Source organism: Macaca nemestrina, chromosome X (assembly GCF_043159975.1).
Source record: "Macaca nemestrina isolate mMacNem1 chromosome X, mMacNem.hap1, whole genome shotgun sequence".
In the NCBI taxonomy this organism is placed as follows: Eukaryota; Metazoa; Chordata; class Mammalia; order Primates; family Cercopithecidae; genus Macaca; species Macaca nemestrina.
Window position 1 is genome coordinate 22,619,005 of NC_092145.1, and position 26,883 is coordinate 22,645,887.

General features: G+C 40.0%; 1 protein-coding gene across 1 annotated transcript in view; it reads left to right on the forward strand.

Annotated features, from left to right (window-relative positions):
- LOC105481426 (ubiquitin specific peptidase 26) overlaps positions 1-25,899 on the forward strand; it is a 70,387-nt gene extending 44,488 nt beyond the window's left edge. Inside the window, exon 2 of the mRNA XM_011741021.2 lies at positions 20,808-25,899. Within this exon, the coding sequence (XP_011739323.2) occupies positions 20,884-23,631 (2,748 nt within the window). The 5' untranslated portion in view covers positions 20,808-20,883 and the 3' untranslated portion in view covers positions 23,632-25,899. The remainder of the gene's footprint in view (positions 1-20,807) is intronic.
- Positions 25,900-26,883: the final 984 nt, after the last annotated feature.

Here is a 26,883-nt window from a genome sequence, read left to right on the forward strand (position 1 = left end):
AGAACATGTCCAATATTCTTGAGCATTGGTCTCATTTTTTTCATATGAAGAAATTTAACCTTTCACATAACTCATTTCCCTGGTCCATTCAGTCTCTGTGTATGTCTCTGTGCACGTTTTTCAAGCACTCAGCAAGGAAGTAAATAACTAGGATAAGCATCTATAGGTTGAGGAGATCTTGGTTTCTTCTAGAGATGTGCTTTGTTTTCACATCTCCAGAAGACACAAATGGAAATTTTGTTTTTTAGGAAAATACAGCACAGGTAATCAGCAGAGAATCTGATCTGAGTTCAGTCCCTAGCTATGAGGATGTGTATTTGACAATCTGTGTACTGATATTGAAAGAATATGAGGGAATTAGCTTTGTGCCCTTGAACAAGTAATTTATCCATAGGCTTATTTTTCTCATTTGTAAATGAGGAGTATGAACGAGTTTTTTGTGGCCCAAGTTTCATGATTCTGTGGGAAATATTCCTGGCTTAGTATTTAGAAATCATTAAATGTGTAACCCCTCCACAGACATGAAAAAGTACACTAGAAATTGCTGAAAACAACTGCAATAGAAAATGCCCAGTACAACTCATTGTCTCTTTCAGTGAGAAAAGTTCAAGTTCCAAAGGAAATTCTCATGAATTCTGACTCTCATCAAGAGGCACTGAGTAAATCAATGTATTATTGATCAACCTGCTCTCATGAATCTTTTCTCTCCATCTGTCTCTTTACTTATATAGTGAATGACATGTCCAGCAGCTCCTCAGAGAAGTAAGCATAGGTGGTTCACCAAATTCCAGGGGTGTTTTGCTTAATAGAGCAAAAACAAGTGGCCTTTAAAGAATGCAACTGTTCCACTGTGTTGTTGGCTTTAAAATAGCACCTACTCCAGGGTATGAAGGTTCTGTCACATGTGCTCTCATCTGTTCGGTCAAAGATATGAAAAGGCAAAATTCACGATGGAGTAATTATGAAAATAGGGATATACAAACAATCAAAGCCAAATCCCCTTCAATGGCTCCAAATTCAAACCCCAAATAAGAACTCTATAATTACACTATGCTTGTCATATTCAAAACAATCCTGTCATTTAGCCCCATGAATTAATTACTTTATAATTAACAGTTATTGTTTGGGCATGTCGAATACTGGCTCTTCAAAATATCACCAGAATAACCTGTTGCCAAGATAAAGCTACCCGAGTTTATGGTTTGGCACTGTTAGGGGGAACTCACCTCGACAAAATCTGATAGCATTTTAGGAAGGAAAAGGCAATGCCAGGATATTGAGACTTTAAAGTCTGGCTTAATGAGAGGGGGGAATTGATTAAAATTAGGTAAAGATTATGATGTAATGGTTAAAATTGGTGAGCATGGAAAAACAGATTGGGAGGGAAGAAGTTCAAAAAGTCTCAGGGTACAAAATTCATGCTTTTTGTCTTGGTCTATTTGGTCTGCTATAACAAAATATCATAAACTGGATGGCTTGTAAACAGTGAAAATTTATTTCTCACAGTTCTGAAGACTGGGAAGTTCGAGGTCAAGGTGCCGGCAGATTTGGTGTCTAGTAAGGGCACTCTTCTTGGTTCACAGATGGGGTCTTCTTGCTGTGTCATTACCATGGTGAAAAGGGCTAACTAGTTCTCTGTGATCTCTTTAATAAGGACACTCATTCCAGTCATAAGGCCTCTGCCCTCATGACCTAATCACCTCCCCAAAACCACACCTCCTTCTACCATCACTTTGGAGTTAGGATTTCAACATCTGAATATGGGGGGAAGGTGGGGATAAGCGTTCAGTCCATTGCACATTCTATTGAAGAGTTGCTGGAATGAGCAGTAAAGCTATTTGCAATTTGTATCTTCCTGGGCAAGAGTCTCGTGGAATAGTAAAGTAATATTGATGAATATAGTGCAGTAGTAGACTCATGTTAATGAAAAACTAAACTGTGTTGGGGTAGATGGTTTCCTTCTTGGAATCTATGTACTAGAAGAAATACATATGCCCTGCTGCTCTCCAAGTATTTTATGTATTTTAAAATTCACAGAGGCAAAGGGCAAGAATTGAGGGAATAGACATACTGTTAAGTTGGGAGAATGGTGGACACATTCATGGAGAAGATAGCATTTGAGCTAGGCCTTGATCACTGGACTTAAGTTTGTAGCGTTTGGGTGGTAGCCTGCTGTTTGATGATAAAGGCTGCTACTGCTTGGCTGGTCATGGCTTCTTTTCTTCTTTATGGGTTCATTCAGGGCAAGTAAGGGTTTTCATTTTGCCATAGTCCTGTGGAGGAAAAATGAAAGCAGTCATTGGTTGAGGTTTAAACCCTTATTTTTGAAGGCTGCTGGGCGCTTTCTGTAGCAAAGTAGCATGTTTTCTTGTCTCTGCTTTTTATAAATGAAGCTCAGAACATCGAGCAGTTTTGTTGGTTCTGTACATTCTTTAGTTTGAAGATGGCCTCCATTAGCATAACATAAAAATCACTAAAATAGCAGGGAAAGAAGAGGGATGAGGTGGTTTGTTGGACTCAGGATTATGTTGAAGTATGCAAATCCACAGCAGTTGCTTATTTTCTCATCAGAACTTGATGGGTTCCTTTTTCTTCCAAGGTGACTGAGCTGAGAGCCCCGTTTTTGTCAAACAGTGGGTTATAGACTCCAGGAAGCAGGAGCTGCAAAGCTCCAAATAACTGTGCAAGCATTGATTTTCTTTGATTTTTGGATCTCTCTGTTTTTTTCTGTCTCTCTTTCTCTCTGTTTCTGTCTCTCTCTCTCTGTCTCACACAAAACTTTTTAAATGGCAGCAAAGAGGAAGAACTAGTATGCAGAATCAGGGACCACCTAAGTAGGGAGATGAATGAGAATCACTTTTTTAGGGGTTAGAGGTATGATTTAGGTTTTGGGAATCCAATCTTAAGGATATCTTGGTACAAGTTTTAAAACCAATGGACAAATTAAGGCAACTTTACAAATCTGCTCAGGAGACTGATCCTTTAGATAAGACAATTTGGTATTTTTAAGGCATTCTGAAGGATTTTTATTCCAATACCTGTGGCATTTAATACATTTTCAAGTTCATTTTCCAAATAAGCATCTATGTAAAATTCCCTCACGGCTCTTGCTAGGTGTATGTTGCAGTTATCCTTAACTAAGCTGAAGATGCATTGAAGAATTGCTGCCCTCTTTACCTTGGAAAGGAAAATGCTATAGCTCCCCCTTGTGTCATGTGAGGCCAGACAACCCTGATTGATCCACAGCAGTGGAATCTATTCCATTAGTGTCCCATAGTGTCTCTGCAAGGCTTTTTGGGGATGAGGACATTGATAGAAGGATAAGTACCAAGGAATCCTTGTAGGACCACCCCAGAACATTCCAGGGAGACCTCTGTCATACTCCTGCTTGTTGAAAAATGAACTTACCCACTACTCCGTAATTGGATCAAGGCCTTTTCCTTTCCAGAATTGGGCCTGTGGTCATGGATGTTCCCAGGAAGACCTTGACCCAACAATGATTGTTGGAATAATCAATGGCAAGAAGTAACTCTTTTTTATTATCATAAACTGTCTGCTTGTGATATGTTTTCCTTATTCAGATTTCCCAGCATATTTATTTCAAGGAAGAATGTGAGGATAGTAGTAGACGGGTGGGTGGGCACAAATAGTGCAGTTTACCCTGGGATTTCCCTCAAAGGTCAAGTGCCTGAGCTTTTTGACAGAAATCCGAAGACAAAACCAATGCATACTTAACCGTCTGCTCACTTGTGGACTTACTTCTTTTTGAGCTATTTTTTTTTCCCCCCACAGGGTTAGCTCTGTGGCCCAGGCTTGAGTGCAATCACAGCTCACTGCCACTTCAGCCTCCTGGGCCGATCCTCGCACCTCAGCCTGCTGAGTAGCTGGGATCACAGGGACATGCCACCACACCCAGCTATTTTTTTTTTCTATTTTTCTTAGAGATGGAGTCTTGCTATGTTGCCCAGGTTAGTCTCGAACTCCTGGGCTCAAGTGATTCTCCCATCTTGGCCTCCCAGAATGTTGAGATTACAGGCGTGAGCCACTGCTCCCAGCAGGAAGCACTTGATATGGTACAAGCCCTAGCCCCGCCTATCTCCTATGGCAGCGCTCCTTAGTCAAGTGTCAGGACTTGCAAGAAAAGATGTCAGTGAAGGGTTAAAAATAGGTTTACCAGTAAGGACAAGAGAGTACAGGACAGCAGGATCAGGGCTGGAATTCTGCTGAGCAAAGAACGTTGTAATGGGATGTCAAATATCAGTGAAGTTGAGGGTTACTCTGTACAGAAAGTCCAAACTAAGTAAGATTACACACACGGTGTGAGGGAAAAGGACCTGTGTGTCTGTGAGCTTCAGTAGCCCAGGAAATCTTTTAGCAGTGGTAGCTCAGTTATCATTGGCCTGCAGTAGGCTTCTAAAACTTCCTACAAGGCCAGGCGCGGTGGCTCAAGCCTGTAATCCCAGCACTTTGGGAGGCCGAGACGGGCGGATCACAAGGTCAGGAGATCAAGACCATCTGGTTAACACAGTGAAACCCCGTCTCTACTAAAAAAATACAAAAAACTAGCCGGGCGAGGTGGCTGACGCCTGTAGTCCCAGCTAACGTAGTGCCAGCTACTCCTGAGGCTGAGGCAGGAAAATGGCGTAAACCCGGGAGGCGGAGCTTGCAGTGAGCTGAGATCCGGCCACTGCACTCCAGCCTGGGCGACAGAGCGAGACTCCGTCTCAAAAAAAAAAATAAAAAAATAAAAAAACTTCCTACAATCTCTCCTTTCTTTTCACCTAATGAAATTTTAAAGCAAGTGAATCCCTGTACAGCACAGCTCTTAAGGTTTTCCCAATCCAGTACCTTCTCAAAATCCTCATCATTTTTTGGGTGCCCCCTTCAATTTGACTACTTTCTGATAGCTCAAACCACCCCCACCAGTTCCTTCTCTGAACGCTTAAGCACTTATTGTCTGAATCAGTTTACTGACACCAAACTAACTCTGCCCAGAAATACTTAGTACCTTTCCTGGATTCCTGTCAGCACTCCAGATATTTGAGGGAATTAAACAAAGGCCATTTTTTATTGCTTTCCTAACTCAAGTCTAGACTGTTTTTTTTTTTTAGGCTTCATGTTGCTTTACTGTCAAAATTGGTTCCAGGTCATCCCTCTTACTTTTTGAGTATAGTGTCTAGCCATTCACATGCTTAGAGAATAAGGATTCCTAGCAGTGACAGACACTGATACTGTACGCATAAATACAGTTAATACTGTGTCCTCAATAGGTAGCAGCACTCCTTGCTTGCCAAAAAAGTGGCAATTTGGTTTTCTGTTGTTGTTGACAAACTTAAATAAATAATGAGTTCCTTGGAGGAGGGGCTAAGATGGCTGAATAGAAACAGTGCCAGTCTGCAGCTCTCAGCGAGACCAATGCAGAAGGCAGGTGATTTCTGCATTTCCAACTGAGGTACCCAGTTCATCTCACTGGTACTGGTTAGGCAGTGGGTGCAACCCACAGAGAGTGAACAGAAGCAGGGTGGGACATTACTTCACCCAGGAAGTGCAAGGAGCTTGGGAACCTCCCTCCCCTAGCCAAGGGAAGGCAGGAGGGACTGTGCTACCTGGCCTGGGTACTATGCTTTTCCCATGGTTTTTGGAATCTGCAAATCAAGAGATTCCCTCATGTGCCTACACCACCAGGGCCTTGGGTCTCAAGCACAAAACTGGGCGGCTGTTTGAGCAGATACTGAGCTAGCTGCAGGAGTTTTGTTTTGTTTTGTTTTGTTTTTGTTTTTGTTTTTTTTCCATACCCCAGCAGTGCCTGGAACCCCAGCAAGACAGAACTATTCACTCCCCTGGAAAGGGGGCTGAAGTCAGAGAGCCAAGTGGTCTCACTCAGTGGGTCCCAGTCCCATGGAGCCCAGCAAGCTAGGAACCACTGACTTGAAATTCTCACTGCCGGCACAGCAGTCTGAAGTCAACCTGGGATGATCAGACTTGATGAGGGGAGGAGCATCCACATTACTGAGGCTTTAGTAGGTGGTTTTACCCTGACAGTGCTAAGGAGGCTGGAAGATTTGGACTGGGCAGAATTCACCACTGCATGGCAAAGTGGCTGTGGCCAGACTGCCTCTCTAGATTCCTCCTTACCAAGTAGGGCACCTTTGAAGGAAAGGAAGCAGCCCCAGTTGGAGGTTTATAGATAAAACTCTCTTCTCCCTGGGACAGAGGACCTGGGGGAAGGGTGACTGTGGGCACAACTTCAGCAAACTTAATCCTTCCTGCCTGCCAGCTCTGAAGAGAGCAGTGGATCCTGGCAAAGGGGATTCTCCCAGCACAGCACACCAGTTCTGCCAAGGGACAGACTGCCTCCTCAAGTGGGTCCCTGTCTCCCATGACTCCTGACTGGGAGAGACTTCCCAACAAGGGTTGACAGACACCTCATACAGGAGAATTCCAGCTGGCATCAGACTGGTGCACCTCTGGGATGAAGCTTCCAGAGGAAGGAGCAGGCAGCAATTTTTGCTGTTCTGCAACCTCCACTGGTGATACCCAGGTGAACAGGGTCTGAAATGAACCTCAAGCAAACTGCAGCAGACCTGCAGAAGAGGGGCCTGACTGTTAGAGGAAAAACTAACAAACAGAAAGCAACAGCATCAACATCAATAAAAAAGACCCCCACACAAAAACGCCATCCAAAGGTCATCAGCCTCAAAGATCAAAGGTAGATAAATCAATGAAGATGAGGGAAAACCAGCACAAAAATGCTGAAAATTCCAAAAACCAGAATGCCTCGTCTCCTCCAAATGATCACAGCTCCTCTCCAGCAAAGGCACAAAACTGAATGGAGGATGAGACTGACGAATTGGCAGAAGTAATCTTCAGAAGGTGGGTAATAACAAACTCCTCTGCGCTTAAGGAGTATGTTCTAAACCAATGCAAGGAAGTGAAGAACCTTGATAAAAAGTTACAGGAACTGCTAATTGGAATAGCTAGTTCAGAGAAGAACATAAATTACCCGATGGAGCTTTAAAACACAGTACGAGAACTTCGTGAAGCATAAACAAGTATCAGTAGCTCAATCAAGTGGAAGAAAGGATATCAGAGAATGAAGATCACCCTACTGAGATAAGGAGTGAAGACAAGTTTAGAGAAAAAAGAATGAAAAGGAACAAACAAAGCTTCCAAGAAATATGGGACTATGTGAAAAGACCAAACTTATGATTTGATTGGGGTACCTGAAAGTGACAGGGAGAATGGAACCAAGTCGGAAAACAGGATATTACCGCGGAGAACTTCCCCAACCTAGCAAGACAAGCCAACATTCAAATTCAGGAAATACAGAGAACACCGCTAAGATACTCTTCAAGAAGAGCAACCCCAAGACACATTCATCAAATTCTCCAAGGTTGAAATGAAGGAAAAAGTGTTAAGAGCAGCCAGAGAGAAAGTTCAGGTCATCTACAAGGGGAACCCCATCAGACTAAAAGTGAATCTCTCTACAGAAACCCTACAAGCTCAAAAAAAGTGGGAGCCAATATTCAACATTCTTAAATAAAAGAACTTTCAACCCAGAATTTCATATCCAGCCAAACTAAGCTTCATAAGAGAAGGAGAAATAAAATCCTTTCCAGACAAGCAAATGCTGAGGGATTTTGTCACCACCAGGCCTGCATTACAAGAGCTCCTGAAGGAAGCACTAAATACGGAAGGAAAAACTGGTACCAGCCACTGCAAAAACACACCACAATATAAAGACTAATGACACTATGAAGAAACTGTGTCAACTAATGTGCAAAATAACCAGCTAGCATCATGATGATAGGATCAAATTCAGACATAAAAATATTAACCTTAAATGTAAATGGGCTAAATGCCCCAATTAAAAGACACAGACTGGCAAATTGTATAAACAGTCAAGATCGATCAGTGTGCTGTATTCAAGAGACACATCTCACATGCAAAGACACACGTAGACTCAAAGGGATGGAGGAATATTTACAAAGCAAATGGAAAGCAAAAAAAAAGCAGGGGTTGCAATCTTAGTCTCTGATAAAACAGACTTTAAACCAACAAAGATCAAAAAAGGCAAAGAAGGGCATTACATAATGGTAAAAGGATCAATGCAACAAGAGCTAACTATCCAAAATGTATATGCACCTAATACAGGAGCACCCAGATTCATAAAACAAGTTCTTAGAGACCTACAAAGACACTTATACTCCCACACAATAATAGTGGGAGACTTTAACACCCCACTCTCAATATTAGACAGAAAATTAACAAGGATATTTAGGACTTGAACTCAACTCTGGACCAAGCAGACCTAATAAATATCTACAGAACTCTCCACCCCAAATCAGCAGAATATACATTCCTCTCAGCACCACAAAGCACATAATCTAAATTTGACCACATAATTGGAAGTAGAACACTCCTCAGCAAATGCAAAATAATGGAAATCAAAACAAAACAAAACAAACAAAAACAAACAAACAAAAAAAACAGCCTCTCAGACCACAGTGCAGTCAAATTAGAACACAGGATTAAGAAACTCACTCAAAACCACACAACTACATGGAAACTGAACAACCTGCTCCTAAATGACTACTGAGTAAATAACACATTTAAGACAAAAGTAATGAAGTTCTTTGAAATGGATGAGAACAAAGAGACAATGTAACAGAATCTCTGGGACACAGCTAAAGCAGTGTTTAGAGGGAAATTGATAGTATGAAATGCCCACATAAGAAAGTGGGAAAGATCTAAAATTGACACCCTAACATCACAATTGAAAGAACTAGAGAAGCAAGAGCAAACAAATTCAAAAGCTAGCAGAAGACAAGATGTAACTAAGATTAGAGAAGAACTGAAAGAGATAGTTACACGAAAAACCATTCAAAAAATCAATGAGTCCAGGAGCTGGTTTTTTGAAAAGATTAACAAAAATAGATAGACCAATAGTCAGACTAATGAAGAAGAAAAGAGAGAAGAATCAAGTAGACGCAATAAAATGATAAAGGGACTGTCACTACTGACCCCACAGAAATACACAAACTATCATCAAAGAATACTATAAACACCATTATGCAAATAAACTGGAAAATCTAGAAGAAATGGATACATTCCTGGACACATACACCCTCCCAAGACTAAACCAGGAAGAAGTAAAATCCCTGAATAGACCAAGAACAAGTTCTGAAATTGAGGCAGTAATTAAAAGCCTACCAACCAAAAAAAGCCCAGGACCACACGGATTCACAGCCAGATTCTACCAGAGGTACAAAGCGGAGCTGGTATCATTCCTTCTGAAGCTATTCCAAACAATAGAAAAAGAGAAACTCCTCCCTAACTCATTTTATGGGGCCAGCATCATCCTGATTCCAAAACCTGGCAGAGACACAACAAAAAAGAAAATTTCAGGACAGTATCACTGATGAACATCAATGTAAAAATCCTCAGCAAAATACTGGCAAACTGAATCCAGCAGCTCATCAAAATCTTATCTACCACAATCAAGCTGGCTTCATCCCTGGGATGCAAGGCTGGTTAAACATATGCAAATCAATAAACTTAATCCATCACATAAACAGAACCAATGACAAAAACCAGATGATTATCTCGATGGATGCAGAAAAGGCCTTTGATAAAATTCAACACCCCTTCATGCTACAGTCTCTCAATAAGCTAGGTATTGATGCAGCATATCTCACAATAGTAAGAGCTATTTATTGACAAACCCGTAGCCAATATCATACTGAATGGTCAAAAGCTGGAAGCATTCCCTTTGAAAACCAGCCCAAGCAAGGACTTCATGTCTAAAACACCGAAAGCAATGGCCACAAAAGCCAAAATTGACAAATGGGATCTCATTAAACTAAAGAGCTTCTGCACAGCAAAAGAAACTTCCATCATAATGAGCAGGCAACCTACAGAATGGGAGAAAAGTTTTGCAATCTACTCATCTGACAAAGGGCTAATATCCAGAACCTACAAATAACTCAAACAAATTTACAAGAATAAAGCAAACAACCCCATCAAAAAGTGGGCAAAGGATATGAACAGACATTTCTCAAAAGAAGACATTCATACAGCCAACAGACACATGAAAAAATGCTCATCATCACTGGCCATCAGAGAAATGCAAATCAAAACCACAATGAGATACCATCTCACACCAATTAGAATGGCGATCATTAAAAAGTCAGGAAACTGCAGGTGCTGGAGAGGATGTGGAGAAATAGGAACACTTTTACACTGTTGGTGGGACTGTAAACTAGTTCAACCATTGTGGAAGACAGTGTGGCCATTCGTCAAGGATCTAGAACTACAAATACCATTTGACTCAGCCATCCCATTACTGGGTATATACCCAAAGGATTATAAATCATGCTGCTATAAAGACACATGCCCACGTATGTTTATTGCGGCACTATTCACAATAGCAAAGACTTGGAACCAACCCAAATGTCCATCAGTGACAGACTGGATTAAGAAAATGTGGCACATATACACCATAGAATACTATGCAGCCATAAAAAAGGATGAGTTCATGTCCTTTGTAGGGACATGGATGCAGCTGGAAACCATCATTCTCAGCAAACTATTGCAAGAACAAAACCAAACACCGCATGTTCTCACTCATAGGTGGGAATTGAACAATGAGACCACTTGGACACAGGAAGGGGAACATCATACACCAGGGCCTGTTGTGGGGTAGGGGGAAGGGGGAGGTATAGCATTAGGAGATATACCTAATGTAAATGACGAGTTAATGAGTGCAGCACACCAACATGGCACATGTATACATATGTAACAAACCTGCATGTTGTGCACATGTGCCCTAGAACATAAAGTATAATAGAAAAAAAAAAAAAAGCCCAAGACAAGGATGCCCTCTCTCACCACTCCTATTCAACATAGTATTGGAGAAAGAAAGAAATAAAGGGTATTCAAATAGGAAGAGAGGAAGTCAAATTGTCTCTGTTTGCAGACATGATTGTATATTTAGAAAACCCTATTGTCTCAGCCCAAAATCTCCTTAAGCTGATAAACAACTTCAGCAAATTCTTAGGATGCAAAATGAATGTGCTAAAATCACAAGCATTCCTATACGCCAATAATAGACAAGCAGAGACCCACATCGTGAGTGAACTCCCATTCACAATTGCTACAAAGAAAATACCTAGGAATACAACTTACGAGGACATGAACGACCTCTTCAGGGAGGACTACAAGCCACTGCTCAAGGAAATCAGAGAGGACACAAACAAATGGAAAAAAATTCATGTTCATGGATAGGAAGAATCAATATTGTGAAAATGACCATACTGCCCAAAGTAATTTATAGATTCAATGCTATTCCCATCAAGCTACCATTTACTTTTTCACATAACGAGAAAAAACTTCCTTAAACTTCATATGGAACCAAAAAAGAGCCCATATAGCTAAGACAATCCTAAGCAAAAAGAACAATGCTGGAGGCATCATGCTACCTGAGTTCAAACTATACTACAAGGCTACAGTAACCAAACAGTATGGTACTGGTACCAAAACAGATACACAGACCAATGGAGCAAAACAGAGGCCTCAGAAATAACAGCACACATCTACAACCACCTGATCTTCACCAAACCTGACAAAAACAAACAATGGGGAAAGGATTCCCTATTTTAAAAATGGTGTTAGGAAAACTGGCTAACCATATGCAGAAAACAGAAACTGGACCCGTTCCTTACATCTTATACAAAAATTAACTGAAGATGGATTAAAGACTTAAATGTAAAACCTAAAACTATAAAAACCCTAGAAGAAAACCTAGACAGTAGCATTCAGGACATAGGCAAAGACTTCATGACTAAAACACCAAAAGCAATTGCAACAAAAGCCAAAATAGACAAATGGGATCTAATTAAACTAAAGGGCTTCTGCTAAGCAAAAGAATCTATCATCAGATTGCACAGGCAACCTACAGAATGGGAGAAATTTTTTGCAATCTGTCCATATGACAAAGGTCTAATATCCAGAATCTACAAATAACTTAAACAAATTTACAAGAAAAAAACAACCCCACCAAAAAGTGGGTGAAGGATATAAACAGACACTCCTCAAAAGAAGACTTTTATGTGGCCAACAAACATATGAAAAAAAGCTCGTCATCACTGGTCATCAGAGAAATGCAAATCAAAACCACAAAGAGATACCATCTTACACCAGTTAGAATGGTGATCATTAAAAAGTCTGGAAACAACAGATGCTGTCGAGGATGTGGAGAAATAAGAATGCTTTTACACTGTTATTGGGAGTGTGAATTAGTTCAACCATTGTGGAAGACAGTGTGGCAAGTCCTTAATGATCTAGAACCAGAAATACCATTTGACCCGGCAATCCCATTACTGAGTATAGACCCAAAGAATTATAAATCATTCTGCTATAAAGACACATGCACATGTGTGCTTATTGCAGCACTATTTACAATAGCAAAGACTTGGAACCAACCCAAATGCCCATCAATGACCGAATGAATAAAGAAAATGTGGCACATATACACCATGGAATACCATGCAGCCATAAAAAAGAATGAGTTCATGTCCTTTGCAGGGACATGGATGAAGCTGGAAACCATCATCCTCAGCAAACTAACACAGGAACAGAAAACCAACCACTGCATGTTCTCACTCATAAGTGGGAGCTGAACAGTGAGAGCACATGGACACAGGGAGCAAAACATCACACACCAGGGCCTGTTGGTGGGTGGGGGTAAAGGGGAAGAAGAGCATTAGGAGAATTACCTAATGCATATGGAGCTTAAAACCTAGATGACAGGTTCATAGGTGTTGCAAACGACCATGGCACATGTATACCATGTAAAAAACCTGCACATTCAGCACATGTGTCCCAGAACTTAAAGAAAAAAAAACCTTAAAAAAATGAGCTTCAACTGATACTATATATATACACACACATATATATATACATATATATGTGTATATATATATTTTTTAAGGCAGTTATTTCCTTTTTTTTTTTTTTTTTTTGAGAGGGTCTTGCTGTGTCACCTATGCTGGAGCGCAGTTGCATGATCACAGCTCACTGTAGCCTCCACCTCCTGGGTTCAAGCAATCCTCCTGTCTCAGCCCACATTTTTGTATTTTTTGTGGAGACGGGATCTTACCATGTTGCCCAGGCTGATCTCAAACTCCTGACCTCAAGTGATCCACCCAGCTTGGCCTCCCAAAGTGCTGGTATTACAGGCATGAGCCACCGCACCCGGCCCCAACTGGTACTTTAAAGCTGGAATCATTTGATGATTTCTGTTCTGCTGTGATTCTCCTCTACTTTGGGACAGAATTGCTTTACCTCTTGTTTCTACTCTTTACCTGCTGATCCATTATTGTGGATATTTGCCTAAAAGGTCTGTAAGATTTGGATGTCTCATTTGGAAAAGACAACGGAAAGAAAGGAAATGAGAGAAAAAGCCTAAGAAATGCAAGTTGATTCTCCAACCAGATGAGACAGGAAAAAATAATAATAAAGGAGGCGGGTGGGATGTTGGCTCAATTAGTCTCCATATATGAAGAAAATATGGACAAAACATTTTTATTTAGCACCATGTGTGTTTGTGGTTTTAACTCCCCAATGTTTTCTGTCATAATAGGCTCTAAAAGCTGGTTCTCTCATGGGAGGCATTACCAAATTCTTTGGAAACTCTTCCCCTTGGGACCAACAGTACCATTCTTTGATAAGCTGAGGTCTCCAGCTAATCTTTTGTGCTTTCCCCCTTATTTCCTGCTCTCCTGCAGTGTGTCCAAAAGAGCCTCTTCTTGGAGGGTCATGTTTTTCCAGCAAATAATTCCTTTGGATAATTTTCTTGTAGTCCAGTTATCTCCCACTTAGTACACAGAATATTGTACCATTTCTTCTCCAAATAGAGGGAGTAGAACTTGCTTTCACTTTTGCCTCCTTTTGCCATGTCATGTGGGATTCTTTCAGTATCATGACTTAACCAGTTTCAGTCAGGCACCAGGGTTTTTGCCCCTCTTACTCCAGAGTAAAGATGTCAGATTTTCCCATGACTCTCACACTCTACTCAGTGTAGCTTACAGATTTTGGCTTCTCAGTGAGTATCCAGCCAGGGTGTAAGATGCAGTCTGAAATCTTTTGTAAATGATTTTCCAATTTTAGTACTCCTTCACCTACTTGACTTGAACATGGGAATCAGGGAAATGCCACAGTGTTCCCTATTAATGAATTTCCTTACTTTAAATATTTTTTTTTGTAAGACACATGGTCTTGCTCTATTGTCAGGCTGGCACTATCACAGCTCACTGTAGTCTTGAACTCCTGAGCTCAAGAGATCCTCCCACCTCAGTAGGATCCACATGAGCCACTATGCCCGGCCTTCTTTAAATAATCTTTGATAACTATGTTATTCACATGTATGGTAATTCTTGTGCAGTGTATTATAGTTCTTGTTACTCAGTTTTGTATCTTTGCCAGTATCATGAGACAAGAAGAAAAGTCTCATTTTATAGGTCCTTTAAAAACAATCAAAGATACTGATTGTTAGAAAGATTTATAGTTTTCAACTATGTAGGACACAAACTTAATAGAATAATTGCTTCATTAAAGTGTGTATGCATTTAAAATGTGATTGAGGTGTATATCTGTTTAGTCTCCTGTCTTATTTAACCTTGCCTTCATGTCATAGCTTGATGTTCCCATAACAGTTCTAGCCCATTAATTTCATCTTTTCCTGACCAGTCGGTCCTTGTTTTAAAACTTTAGATGCTGTTTTCCTCAGGAAAGTTAAGATTCTTTGGTCCTAACCCTTAAAGGAGCCCTAGTTATCCAACTTTATGGTTTCTCTAGGTAAAGGAAAATTTGGCTGCACACACATACTGAAAATAAATTCATCCTCTGATAGCTGTTAACTTTGTGGTCGGATAATATGGAGCAGCATTGCAGGGTATCACAGGCAAAGTAACAGTCTTACAAAAAGTGAATGACTGGTGAATTCTGAGGCAGGAAAACTCAAACCTGGGAATCATCAAATAAAGTGTGACTTGGACTGGGTCTTTAAAAGTTAAGAAGGGTAGAACTGAGACAAAAGTAAGGGAATTATTAGGGAATTCCAGGCAGAGAGGAAATGCTACAAAAGCTAAGATAGCAGAAGATACATGGACTTTTAGGTAACACTAACTGAATTTTACTTTCTTAATTAAGACATTTTCCCTTGCACTGCCATTGTTTGTATTTGTCTTAAAACCTGAGGTCAGGAATATTTCACTGCTTCATGTCTGGATATGGGCCATAGTTGATGTCCATAGTTGACTAGGTATCAACATAGTTTGGTCAGTAAGTGAATAAACAAATGAATTGCAATAGTTAGCAGAAAGGGCTGCAAAATACTAGGAAGATTCCAACAGGAGAAAAAAGTTTAATTTCAAGAAAACCTCATTTATCATTATTTCAGTGTAACAAATACATGCTTTCTCATGAAAGAGCACTTTTTCTTAATGAATTCATATTAAAATTTTGGAAAATAATCTTCACATTCTGTTTTCCTAGTCAACTATGTTGTGTTAATAGCACTAACATAATTTTAAAAGAATGAAAAAAAAATGCTCTGCCAAATCGGTCCCTCAGAAAGGGTTCAAAGCTTGAATAGTTCATGGGAACAATTTGCTAGTCTAGAGAATTCTTCCCATTTTGGTCAGGGCCTCCTATGGAGAGATTTATGTGCAGTGTATGTCAAGAGACAAAATAATGGCATTTCTCTGCAACACAATGACTCGGACGTTTGGTGAGTACAGAAATGCACCTTTAAACTAGAGAAAGAAAAAGAAAGTCTGCGCCCTAATCCAATCATTTTGAAAAGCCATGCACACTGAAGCTGGGACTAAACATAATAACAGGATTTAATTGCTAATGCTCTAGAAGCAATGTGTCTCTTGATGTGTTGACCTTTAGCCCAAACTTGGGAGGGTAAAAAAAAGGGAGGGAAGGATTTCCTTTCCCCTTCTGCCCACTGTCCCCGACTCCCTGTATCTGATCATGTCTGCCTCTAACCCAGTCTACATGCCCTTAACATTCAACTCTCCACTTCCATTTCCATTAGTTACTTCCAACTTTGGAGCCGGGATGAGAATGAATAGAAGAACAGAAAGGAAGATGGGAGGAGAATAGGAGAAGAAAGTCTGTAAGCAGTTGACAGCTGCTTAGAATCAGGGGACAGAATTATAGCTGCTGAAATGAGAGCTAGACACCTAGTGCCCCGATGCTTCTCCCCTACTCCATAGTATTTTGTGATATTTAGGCCTTTTCATGTGTTTCTGTTCATTGTTCCATTCCACCCTTTCTGGGTCCGTACTTATAATCATTTTTTTTCTCTACACCATCAGCTCCCATTTTCCTCTTACTTGGTTACTTATGAATGGCAAAATTTCAAGCAAGTTAAATTCAAGGCTCTGCCTATTCCACACCTGAACCATGGCAACTAGACAGCTAAATGTGGCTGGAGAAAAAACATGCAGATTGGTCTTGCTGTAAATATATGACTACTAGCCTAAGTCAGCCCTTGGTGCTGCTCAGCAAGGTTACTAGTCCATTCAGTCTCCCGCTCTTTTACAAAACTTCCACAACTTCTTTCTCTTCAAATCTTTTACCATGCTCCAGCCACACTGACCTGCTTTCTGTTTCCAACATGCCAAGCCCATTCCCACCTGAGGGCCTTTTCATTTTCTCTTCCTCCTGCCTGGGGCACCCTACATTTAGATATTTGTTCACTTCTTTCAACACCCTGCTGCATATTGTCATCACATGTTAGGCCTTCCCAGAACCCCCTATATAAGGCAGCACATCCCTGTCACCACTGACAAATTCAGTTCCTCTAACTTTGGGGTTTTGTTTATTTGTTTGGTTGGTTGGGTTTTATTTTTTTTATTTTTTTTATTTTTGACAGAGTTTTGCTCTGTTGCCCAGGCTAGAGTGCAGTGGCATGATCTTGGTGCACTGCAACCTCTGCTTCCCAGGTTCAAGTGATTCTCCTGCCTCAGCCTTGTGAGTAACTGGGACTACAAGCACATGCCACCACACCTGGCTAATTTTTGTACTTTTAGTAGAGACAGGGTTTTGCCATGTTGGCTAGGCTGGTCTCAAACTCCTGACCTGAGGTGATCCATCTGCCTCAGCCTCCCCAAATTCTGGGATTACAGGCATGAGCCACTGCACCCAGCCTCCTCTAACTTTGTTTTCTTTAGCAGTTGCCACCATCTGGTGTTCTCCAAATTTTGTGTGTATGTACTGTATTTTCTATCCCCCTGCTAGAATTAAAATTTTTCAAGAGCATGGATTCTGTGGGTTTTTTTTCATTCTTCTATACCTAAAGCTTAATGTAATGCTTTCTAGTACTCCATACATATTTATTTAATGAATAAATGGATGTTTGCTGCCTTTTGAATATCTTCTCTTCCCAATTGCCAAACCTAGAATATCCCTTCCCTATCCATCCTCCCATATGTTTTTGTATTGTGCCCCTCGTGTCCAAGTCCAGATTTAGTGCACACCATCTAATTGTTGGAGAAAGTTTCTTTTATTTGGCCTGTCTTGGGAAATCCAATGTGCTTAAGTATTTTGTACTTAGAAGTATAGTGTCACAGAATGGAGCCCTCAAAAAGAGTTTTATGATCATTTCTCGATGTGTTTAATGGACCCTAATAGAGGAATTGGCTTATCCAAGATCACCAAACTAAGTGTAGTTTAAAATAAATCTGAGTTGAAGTTGTTTTGCTTTTCAAAACTCTTGCTTGGGATTATTGGAGATACCCAGAAATGGTTAGAAACTCATGTAGTCAATACGTGGCTCTGCCTTTCCACTTACTGCATTCATGGGTTGGCACACCACCTCATGGGTACTTCATTTCTCTTCCATGAGATTTGCTTAGGTAACTTAGCAGGATTTCTCAGTGTATCTTTGTTCTCTTCACATGTTTTCATGAAGTTGTGAAAAAATAATAATAATTAAAACACACACCACTTGTACCACACTGCCATATATCTTGACCTTCACCTATTCAGTAAGATAAACACATACTCGATTTTATATAATTGATGACAGTTTGTACTCGTGTCAGCAGAGGAGAACTGACATAGAAATGTTAGTTTCTCATAGTCATTGAGCCTAACGAGCCTTCTAGAGTTTATTAATTTGCCTCCAAGCCATAGCTCCCTCTAAACTTTTCAGAACAAATGGTTCTCTTCTTAAAGCATCATCCATTTCACCAAAATACTTGAAAGAAAATAATTTTTGTCTTGTTTCTAATTTTTATTACTCTTTTGTAATGTACACTTTGGGATTGAGAAATGCAAATTCAGATTTGAAAGGTGTATACGGATTTGTCTTCAAGTTCTTCTACCTCTTGAAATAATGAAAGCCTGAGTGGTAGGAGATATAAACGGAGGATACAGAGGGTAAATACTCCAAAAGCAACACAAACCTTCATTAAATTACAGGAGTCCCCTCTTTTATTGTGACGTTTACACAGTGTTTAGAGTCTAAATTATTTAGGTACAGTGAATCCTCACATCCATTGTGTCCCTGAGAACACCGGCTGCAATACCCAACATTGAGCAGATACTCAGCAAATCATAATATGCAGGCAGCATAGACTAGATGCTCAGCAACTGTCTCAGTGACCATGAAGACCAATGTAGGGTGAATTAGTAAATTAATGATGGAGCAGACATTTCTATTAGGGATTTTTTTAAACTGCACAACAAGATGCTTGGCACCATAGGTCATGCCTCCAAATCTGACAGAAGTGGTACAGTTTTGTGAATGTCTGGCTATCCTTTGAGTCTGAAGTGTTGCACTAATAGTTGATCAGTCAAACTGAATGGATGGAGTTTGTAGGTAAAATGAAAGAAACGCATGTTGGCTTTCATAACTTTTGAACACAGCTGTCATCTATATGTTTTGACTCTGGTGTGGGGGTGAGAAGGGAGGAGGAATGCTGAAGTTTATTTTAGGTTGTATGGAATAGTCACATAGTGCTCTTCAGTGGAGTCTTGGAGAAACAATACATTTTAGTTTAAAATACTCTCAAAGCAAGCAGTCAAGACAAAATGAAGAACAGGATTTAAGCTTGAGATGTCCTAGGGAAGTAGGCAGTGGTGAGACCACTCAGCTTGTACATCAGCGAGATGGTTCTTAATCTTCACTTTCCATGCTCAGTGGGCTCAAATAAGCCTCCTTTCATCTGGAATGAAATGTAGTCAGGATGGACTGTGAGGAAGGAATGTCTCTTAACTGTATTTCTGAGGGCAGAGAGAAGAAATGTCAAGAGGGTCTTAGATTATTTCATCTACCAATAGAAAGAAGATCGTAATTTTTGATAAATACAGATGAGCTGGGTGCAAAATTTTAAAATAGACTGCAAGTGGTTCTATGGTTGCAGATTCTCTCAAGTTGTTGAAATAAAAAGGAACAATTAAGACTACCTTTTTTGTGGAGAGGAAATAGTTTAAATCCTTACTTAGCATCTACACTAGAACAGTGAAATAGAAATAATCCAGAGAACTTAAATTTTTGCTGTGCTTGAATGTTTTTATGGCCCCATTTCTACCATGAAAAATATAATCATTCTTTTACTTGGATGCATACGCACTTTCGTATATGGATGGATGCCTACTATGTTCAGCGAAGCATGCCCTACTTCGCTGAACATAGGTTGATAGATGAAATACTTTATAAAACAAAAATCTCATTAATTTATGTTTCACCAATTTTAAGATTTTGATAATTTGAACAGGGACTGAGCAGGAGTTTCCTGCAGTATTATTCATAAAGACGGGGTTTGCTTAAGCAAGTTAATAGCATAGAGAAGATTCAGGAAGAATATTTAACTATTGAAGAGGACAGCTTCCAACTAATTCTTGGATGTATACTTTCTGATGCAAACATTTGTAGTGCTATCTGCTAACTTATTCAGTAATTCACATTGGCTCCAGAGTTTTTCAGAGATTCTGATTTTCAGTGATTAAGTACATCTAATTTTTCCTCACTTGTTTTGAATACAGGGAGCTAGCTCTGATTAAGTGGGCCTTATGGCCAGAGTTGGCTGCAGGAGCCTCACTAGCTTATATCTAATGGGTAAGAAGTTGTTATTCTTAAACTTTTGTCAATGGGCAGGTAGAATGTAATGATGTTCCCCAGTGCCAAGTGAAATATAGGAACATAGCTAGATTTGGAAGGAGGTAGACTGATTTACTTTGGCCCATATATGAGATCCTCTAGACATCAAGGAACAATTCATCTGTTACTGAGTTGAAGGCCACATAGTGCCTTCAATTTCTCATTCACTTATTGTAGTTGCCCTGTGGGGTCATTCTGTGACAGGAAGATTAGCATATTGTATGCATACGCTTGAGACTCTATTGAGTATACTTTTTCAGTCATGTACTGAAAATCTTCCAAGTGTTTCATGATTTCAGTTGAAGTTGGGAAATTAATCAGAATGGAGCCCAATATTTTGGTGGAAACTGCATGTAGTGTATGAGTGTAGAGTTTAAGTTTTGTCGAAGCCAAGCATTTCTGTAATAGTTTAAAGAATGTTTCTTGATTTTTCCCATAGTGTTCTTGTCTTGGGAATCAAGACTCTGCCTTCATGCAGCCATGGAAGGCTCTCAAAAGGCATTGGTCTCATTACCGAAGGGCTGGATACCTAGAACCTGAACTAGACTCTAGTATAAAGCCAATACTAGAAATAGGATCATTCTGTGTAGAGAACTAATGAACTGTTTCTTTGGTGTTGTCTCCACAGCTGAACTTGCAAACCAGATTGGAACTTCAAGATTATCAATAATTGGAGATACATATATTTTATTTGTAAAGAAAACATGGCTGCCCTATTCCTACATGGTTTTGTCCAAGTAGGGAACTGCAAGACTGGGATGTCTAAGTCAAAAGAATCATTCATTGAAGCAGTGGAAGGAAGGAAGAAAGATAGACTGGTGCTCTATTTCAAAAATGGAAAATGTAACACTTTTCAGCTAAGTGATAATATTCAAAACGTAGTCCTAAGATCCTGTAGAGGAAACCAAAATCACCTGCATTTAACTTTACAAAATAATAATGTCTTGTTTATTGAAGGATTATCCTCCACAGATGCTGAACAATTGAAGACATTCCTGGACAGAGTTCATCAAAACAAGGTTCAGTCACCTGTGAGACCTGGTAAGGGTAGGAATGTCTTTTCTAGCACAACAACACAGAAGGAAATCAACAAAACTTCATTCCACAAAGTTGATGAGAAATCAAGTAGGAAATCTTTTGAGATAGCAAAAGGAAGTGGGACAGGTGTCCTTCAGAGGATGCCTTTGCTTACATCAAAATCGTCAACACTTACTTGCGGAGAGTTACCTGAAAATCAGCACAAGAAGAGGAAAAGAATGCTCTCATCTAGCTCAGAGATGAATGAGGAATTCTTGAAAGAAAATAATTCTGTAGAATACAAGAAATCCAAGGCAGATCGCTTGAGGTGTGTAAGCTATAATCAAAAGAAACAATTGAAGTTAAAAGAGTTAGAAGAGAATAAGAAATTGGAATGTGAATCTTCGTGCATCATGAACGCTACTGGAAGTCCTTACCTAGATGACATTGGATTTCTCCAAGCTCTCACTGAGAAAATGGTTTTGGCATTTCTATTACAACCAGGGTATAGTGACGGTTACACAAAGTGGGATAAATTAAAACTATTTTTTGAATTATTTCCAGAGAAAATATGCCACGGCCTCCCCAATTTGGGAAACACCTGTTATATGAATGCAGTTTTACAGTCTCTACTTTCGATTCCATCGTTTGCTGATGATTTACTTAATCAGAGTTTCCCATGGGGTAAAATTCCCCTTAATGCTCTTACCATGTGCTTGGCACGGCTACTTTTTTTCAAAGATACTTATAATGTAGAAATCAAGGAGATGTTACTCTTGAATATTAAAAAGGCCATTTCAGCAGTTGCAGAGATATTCCATGGCAATGCACAGAACGATGCTCATGAGTTTTTAGCTCACTGTTTAGATCAGCTGAAAGATAACATGGAAAAACTCAACACAATTTGGAAGCCTAAAAGTGAATTTGGGGAAGATAATTTTCCTAAACGGATTTTTGCTGATGATCCTGATACCAATGGGTTTTCTTGCCCTGTCATTACTAATTTTGAGTTAGAGTTGTTGCACTCCATTGCTTGTAAAGCTTGTGGTCAGGTTATTCTCAAGACAGAGCTGAATAATTACCTCTCCATCAACCTTCCCCAAGGAATGAAAGCACGCCCTTCATCTATTCAGTCTACTTTTGATCTTTTTTTTGGAGCAGAAGAGCTTGAGTATAAATGTGCAAAATGTAAGCACAAGACTTCTGTTGGAGTGCACTCATTCAGTAGGCTACCTAGAATCCTTATCGTTCACCTCAAACGCTATAGCTTGAATGAGTTTTGTTCATTGAAGAAGAATGGCCGGGAGGTCGTCATTTCCAAGTATTTAAAGGTGTCTTCTCATTGCAATGAAGGCACCAGACCACCTCTTCCCTTGAGTGAGGATGGAGAAATTACGGATTTCCAATTATTAAAAGTTATTCGAAAGATGACTTCTGGAAGCATCAGTGTATCATGGCCTTCAACAAAGGAACCCAAAGATATCCTAGCTTCACACATTGGATCAGATACGGAGTCTGAACAAAAAAAAGGCCAGACAGTCTTTAAAGGGGCAAGCAGAAGACAGCAGCAAAAACACCTTGGAAAAAATTCTAAACCAAATGAGCCAGAATCTGTATACTCAGGAGATCGAGCATTCATTGAAAAAGAACCGTTAGCTCACTTAATGGCATATCTGGAAGATACCTCACTTTGTCAGTTCCACAAAGCTGGAGGTAAACCTGCCAGCAGCCCAGACATATGTCTTGCAGAAGTTCACTTTCAAACAGTCCCTGAAAATCCAAAACGAAAGAAATATGTGAAAACCAGTAAGTTTGTAGCTTTTGATAGCATTATCAATCGTACTAAAGATTTGTATGAAGATAAAAATGTCAGAATTCTCAAAAGATTCCAAAAAGTGTCTGAACAGACTCAGCAGTGTGATGCTATGAGAATCTGTGAACAAGCCCCTCAGCAGGCACTACCTCGAAGCTTTCCAAAGCCAGGTGTCCAGGGGCACACAAAGAACCTCACAAAACCTACAAAATTAAATCTCCAGAAGCCTAACAGGAATTCCCTACCTGCACTGGGTTCCAATAAGAACCCAAGAAACAAAGACATTTTAGATAAGATAAAATCTAAAGCCAAGGAAACAAAAAGAAATGACGATAAGGGAGATCATACCTACCGGCTCATTAGTGTTGTCAGCCATCTTGGGAAGACTCTAAAGTCAGGCCATTATATCTGTGATGCCTATGACTTTGAGAAGCAGATCTGGTTCACTTACAATGATATGCAGGTGTTAGGTATCCAGGAGGCCCAGATGCAGGAGGATAGGCGTTGCACTGGGTACATCTTCTTTTACATGCATAATGAGATCTTTGAAGAGATGTTGAAAAGAGAAGAGAATGCCCAGCTTAAGAGCAAGGAAGTAGAGGAGACCCTTCAGAAGGAGTAAGAGGAACGTACTCCTCCTTGAACAGATCTGCTTGACTGTCTCACTTGATACCACTTCCTCCATGGAAGGAAAACTCTAATCTTTATCCAGAGATGAAAACGCAATTACTCTAGGACCAAAGGTCAAACAGAAACACTTAATGGGGAAATCACCATTCTAACCCTGACACAGACACCTCAATCCCATAGCTCTGGCTGATGAACATCCTTCTCTCCTACAAGACTGAAATTGTGTTTTTCATGTTCTTCTTCATTTTAATATAGTTAGGGTCTCGCTCTGTCATCGTGGCTAGAGTGCAGTCCTTCAATAATAACTCACTGCAGCCTCAAACTCTTGGCATCAAGCGATTCTCTCTCAGCCTCCTGAAAAGAGAGGGAGTATTCTCGCTTGAGCTGGGACTATAGGTGTGTGCCATCAGGCCTAGCTAATTTTTTTTTGGTAGTGACGGTCTCACTATGCTGCCCAGGCTGGACTTGAACTCCTGACCTCAAGCAATCTTCCTGCCTCTTTTCATGTTCTAATGCAGTGGTTTAAAACTATGCTCCTTAAACTAGCAGCACCAGGAGCATGGGGGTACTCATTGGAAATGCAAGATCTTGGGTTCCACTGTAGACCCACTGATTCAGAAACTTGGGGTGGGGGATAGCAATCTGATGGAGACTGTGATGCTTGATACAGTTTGAGAAGCACTACTGTACTACCTACACTACCTTGGTTGTATATTTAAATTGCTTATTTTGTAAAAGGTTTTGATTATATTTTTGTGTTTTTCATATTAATGTATGCCTTGCCTTTGTGAACTTACTAAAAGCCAAACTCACAAAAATCACTTCTGATCATACTCTGCAATTTGGTGGAAAAAACAGTTGCTGGGATCCTGGCAATAAAAAATGAGGCCGATAACTTTTGAATCCTCTTGGGCATATATAGATGAGGCTAACTGCCAAGTCAAATCTCCAGATTGATTTGCTTTTAAGAAATTGGCCCACATTTCCTGTGTGTCTGCTAGAAAGTTCTTGGCCTTTGGTGGTCTGAGCCCACCTTGCCATGTTAGTTTTCTTAGAAGGGCGCTTTTGTTGCCTCAGAGGAACTTTGTTTACCTGGACTTCATCAAGATTGAAACCTTAAACAATCTTCTTCATTCAACATTACATGACTAATTCCAGATTTTTTTTTTTCATCTCTGTACCTTATAGTGTGGTGGTCTTGTTCCTTCAATGAGTAAGCAATATATGCTTTAAAGTGGGCTTGTAGGATTTGAAAGTCTTACTTGTTACTGATTTGACACAACATCAGAAACTCCGTATGAAGATGTTCTGCTTCTGGGGAAAGATGCATGGATCCTAGTGTGGTCATATTTCATTAAAATCCAGGGGATTTAATAATTTTGCCATCAAGCGTGTGCCACCGCTGTATCATAACCTTTTCCTACCTTTGAGGCAGTGAATCTGTTGTACTTTGTGCCTTTGCTATGAACAAATGACTTGTACTAGGAGGTTTTCTCACATAACATAGGATTGAATTTTCAGTCACACCTTTACCAATAGAAATGTGCCCCCTTGTATATGGGGTATGGCTTTAGTATAGCTGTATTAATCCAAGAGCTTTTTGATGCTCTTAAGCCTAGGGTCCTTTAAAATAGGTGAGTTGGATTTTAGTGGTGTGGGGAAGTTATTAATAGGTAATACCCTGTAAGAGGAAAACCAGATTCCAAAGCTTGGAGATTCTATTCAGAACACAGTATATCTAGAAGGAAGTCTTATGGGACCTGAAGATTGCTAAGGTATATAGGAGGGAATATCATAGATTGAATTAATCACTCTTATGGAAGAAGGTGTTACAGACACAATGAGTGATTGTTCATCTTCTGTAGTACTTCAGGAGCTGAAGGATAAGGCTGGAGTTGCATTTAGAGGAGAGTGACAATTTGGGTTCTAAATTTCGTGGGGTTTTTTTGGCATCTAGAGTAGTTTATGTTGAGCCCAGTTACATAGATAACAGAACAGGATTTTGGTAAGAATGAAGGAAAGTTGTTTTGTTTTGACAGGAGTGTGTAGATGCTAATAGCTTGATATTTTAGTACGGAGTTTACATCCTGGACACGCTGCTCTTCAGCATGTAGCACTTCCAAATGCAGGGCGAAATGAAATATGAAGAAGATGGTAGGGGTATCCATGACAGGGAGGACCGTGGCTGCAATCCGTTGTTGCCCTATGAGAAGAAATTCTGAATGCACTATGAATGCTTGTATAGTATTTACATGGTATGTTTTCAAATAAAAGATTAAAAGTTCTTCAGTGACTCAGTGGCTATTATGTATATAAATTTGTTCTCTTAATTTATGGGTCAAATTTTCAAGTAATCCATGGAAATAAAAGTTTGACTTTCAGTGTGTTCATTTCCTATTGCTTCTGTAACATATTACTACAAACTTAATAGCTTATAAAAACATAGTTTTTTTTATCTTACAGTCCTGGAGATGAAGAGTCCAAGATGATTATCACTTGGCTAAAATGAAGGTGTCAGCGGGGCTGCAATCTTAGTTGCTCTGAAGGCACAACCTGTTTCTTTGCCTTTTCCAGCTTTCTGGAATCTGCCTGCATTCTTGGACTCGTGGCTTCATTCCTCCGTCTTCAAAGTCGGCAATGTTGGATTGAGTTCTCACGCTGCCAAATTGGGTTCTCCCTTTTCTGTCTTTCTTTTCCACTTTTAAGAACCATTGTAATTAGATTTGGTTCACTGAGATAATCCAGGATAATATCCCTATATTTAATCAGCAATATTTTAAAGATTTTATTTATTGAGACAGGGTCTTGCTCTGTTGCCCAGGCTGGAGTGCAGTAGTGCAATCATAGTTCAGTGTAACCTCTAATTCCTGGGCTCGAATTATCCTCCCATCTTAGCCTCCCAAATAGCTAGGACTATAGGTGCTCACCATCACACCTGTTTAATTTGTGTGTGTGTGTTTGTGTGTAGAGATGGGGTCTTGTTGCCCACACTGGTCTCAAACTCCTGGCTTCAAGCAGTCCTCCCACCTTGGCCTCCCAAAGCACAGGGATTACATACATGAGCCACCGTGCCCAGCCTAAATCAGCAATCTTAATTCCTATATGTCTTGTAACACAACATATTAAATTTTCAAGGATTAGGATGTGGACATCTTTGCAATGCCGTTATTCTCCATACTGCACATGCTCAATAGTAAATGTTAATAGAAATCTACCTCAACAACAAAAAATTTAGGGTGGTTCA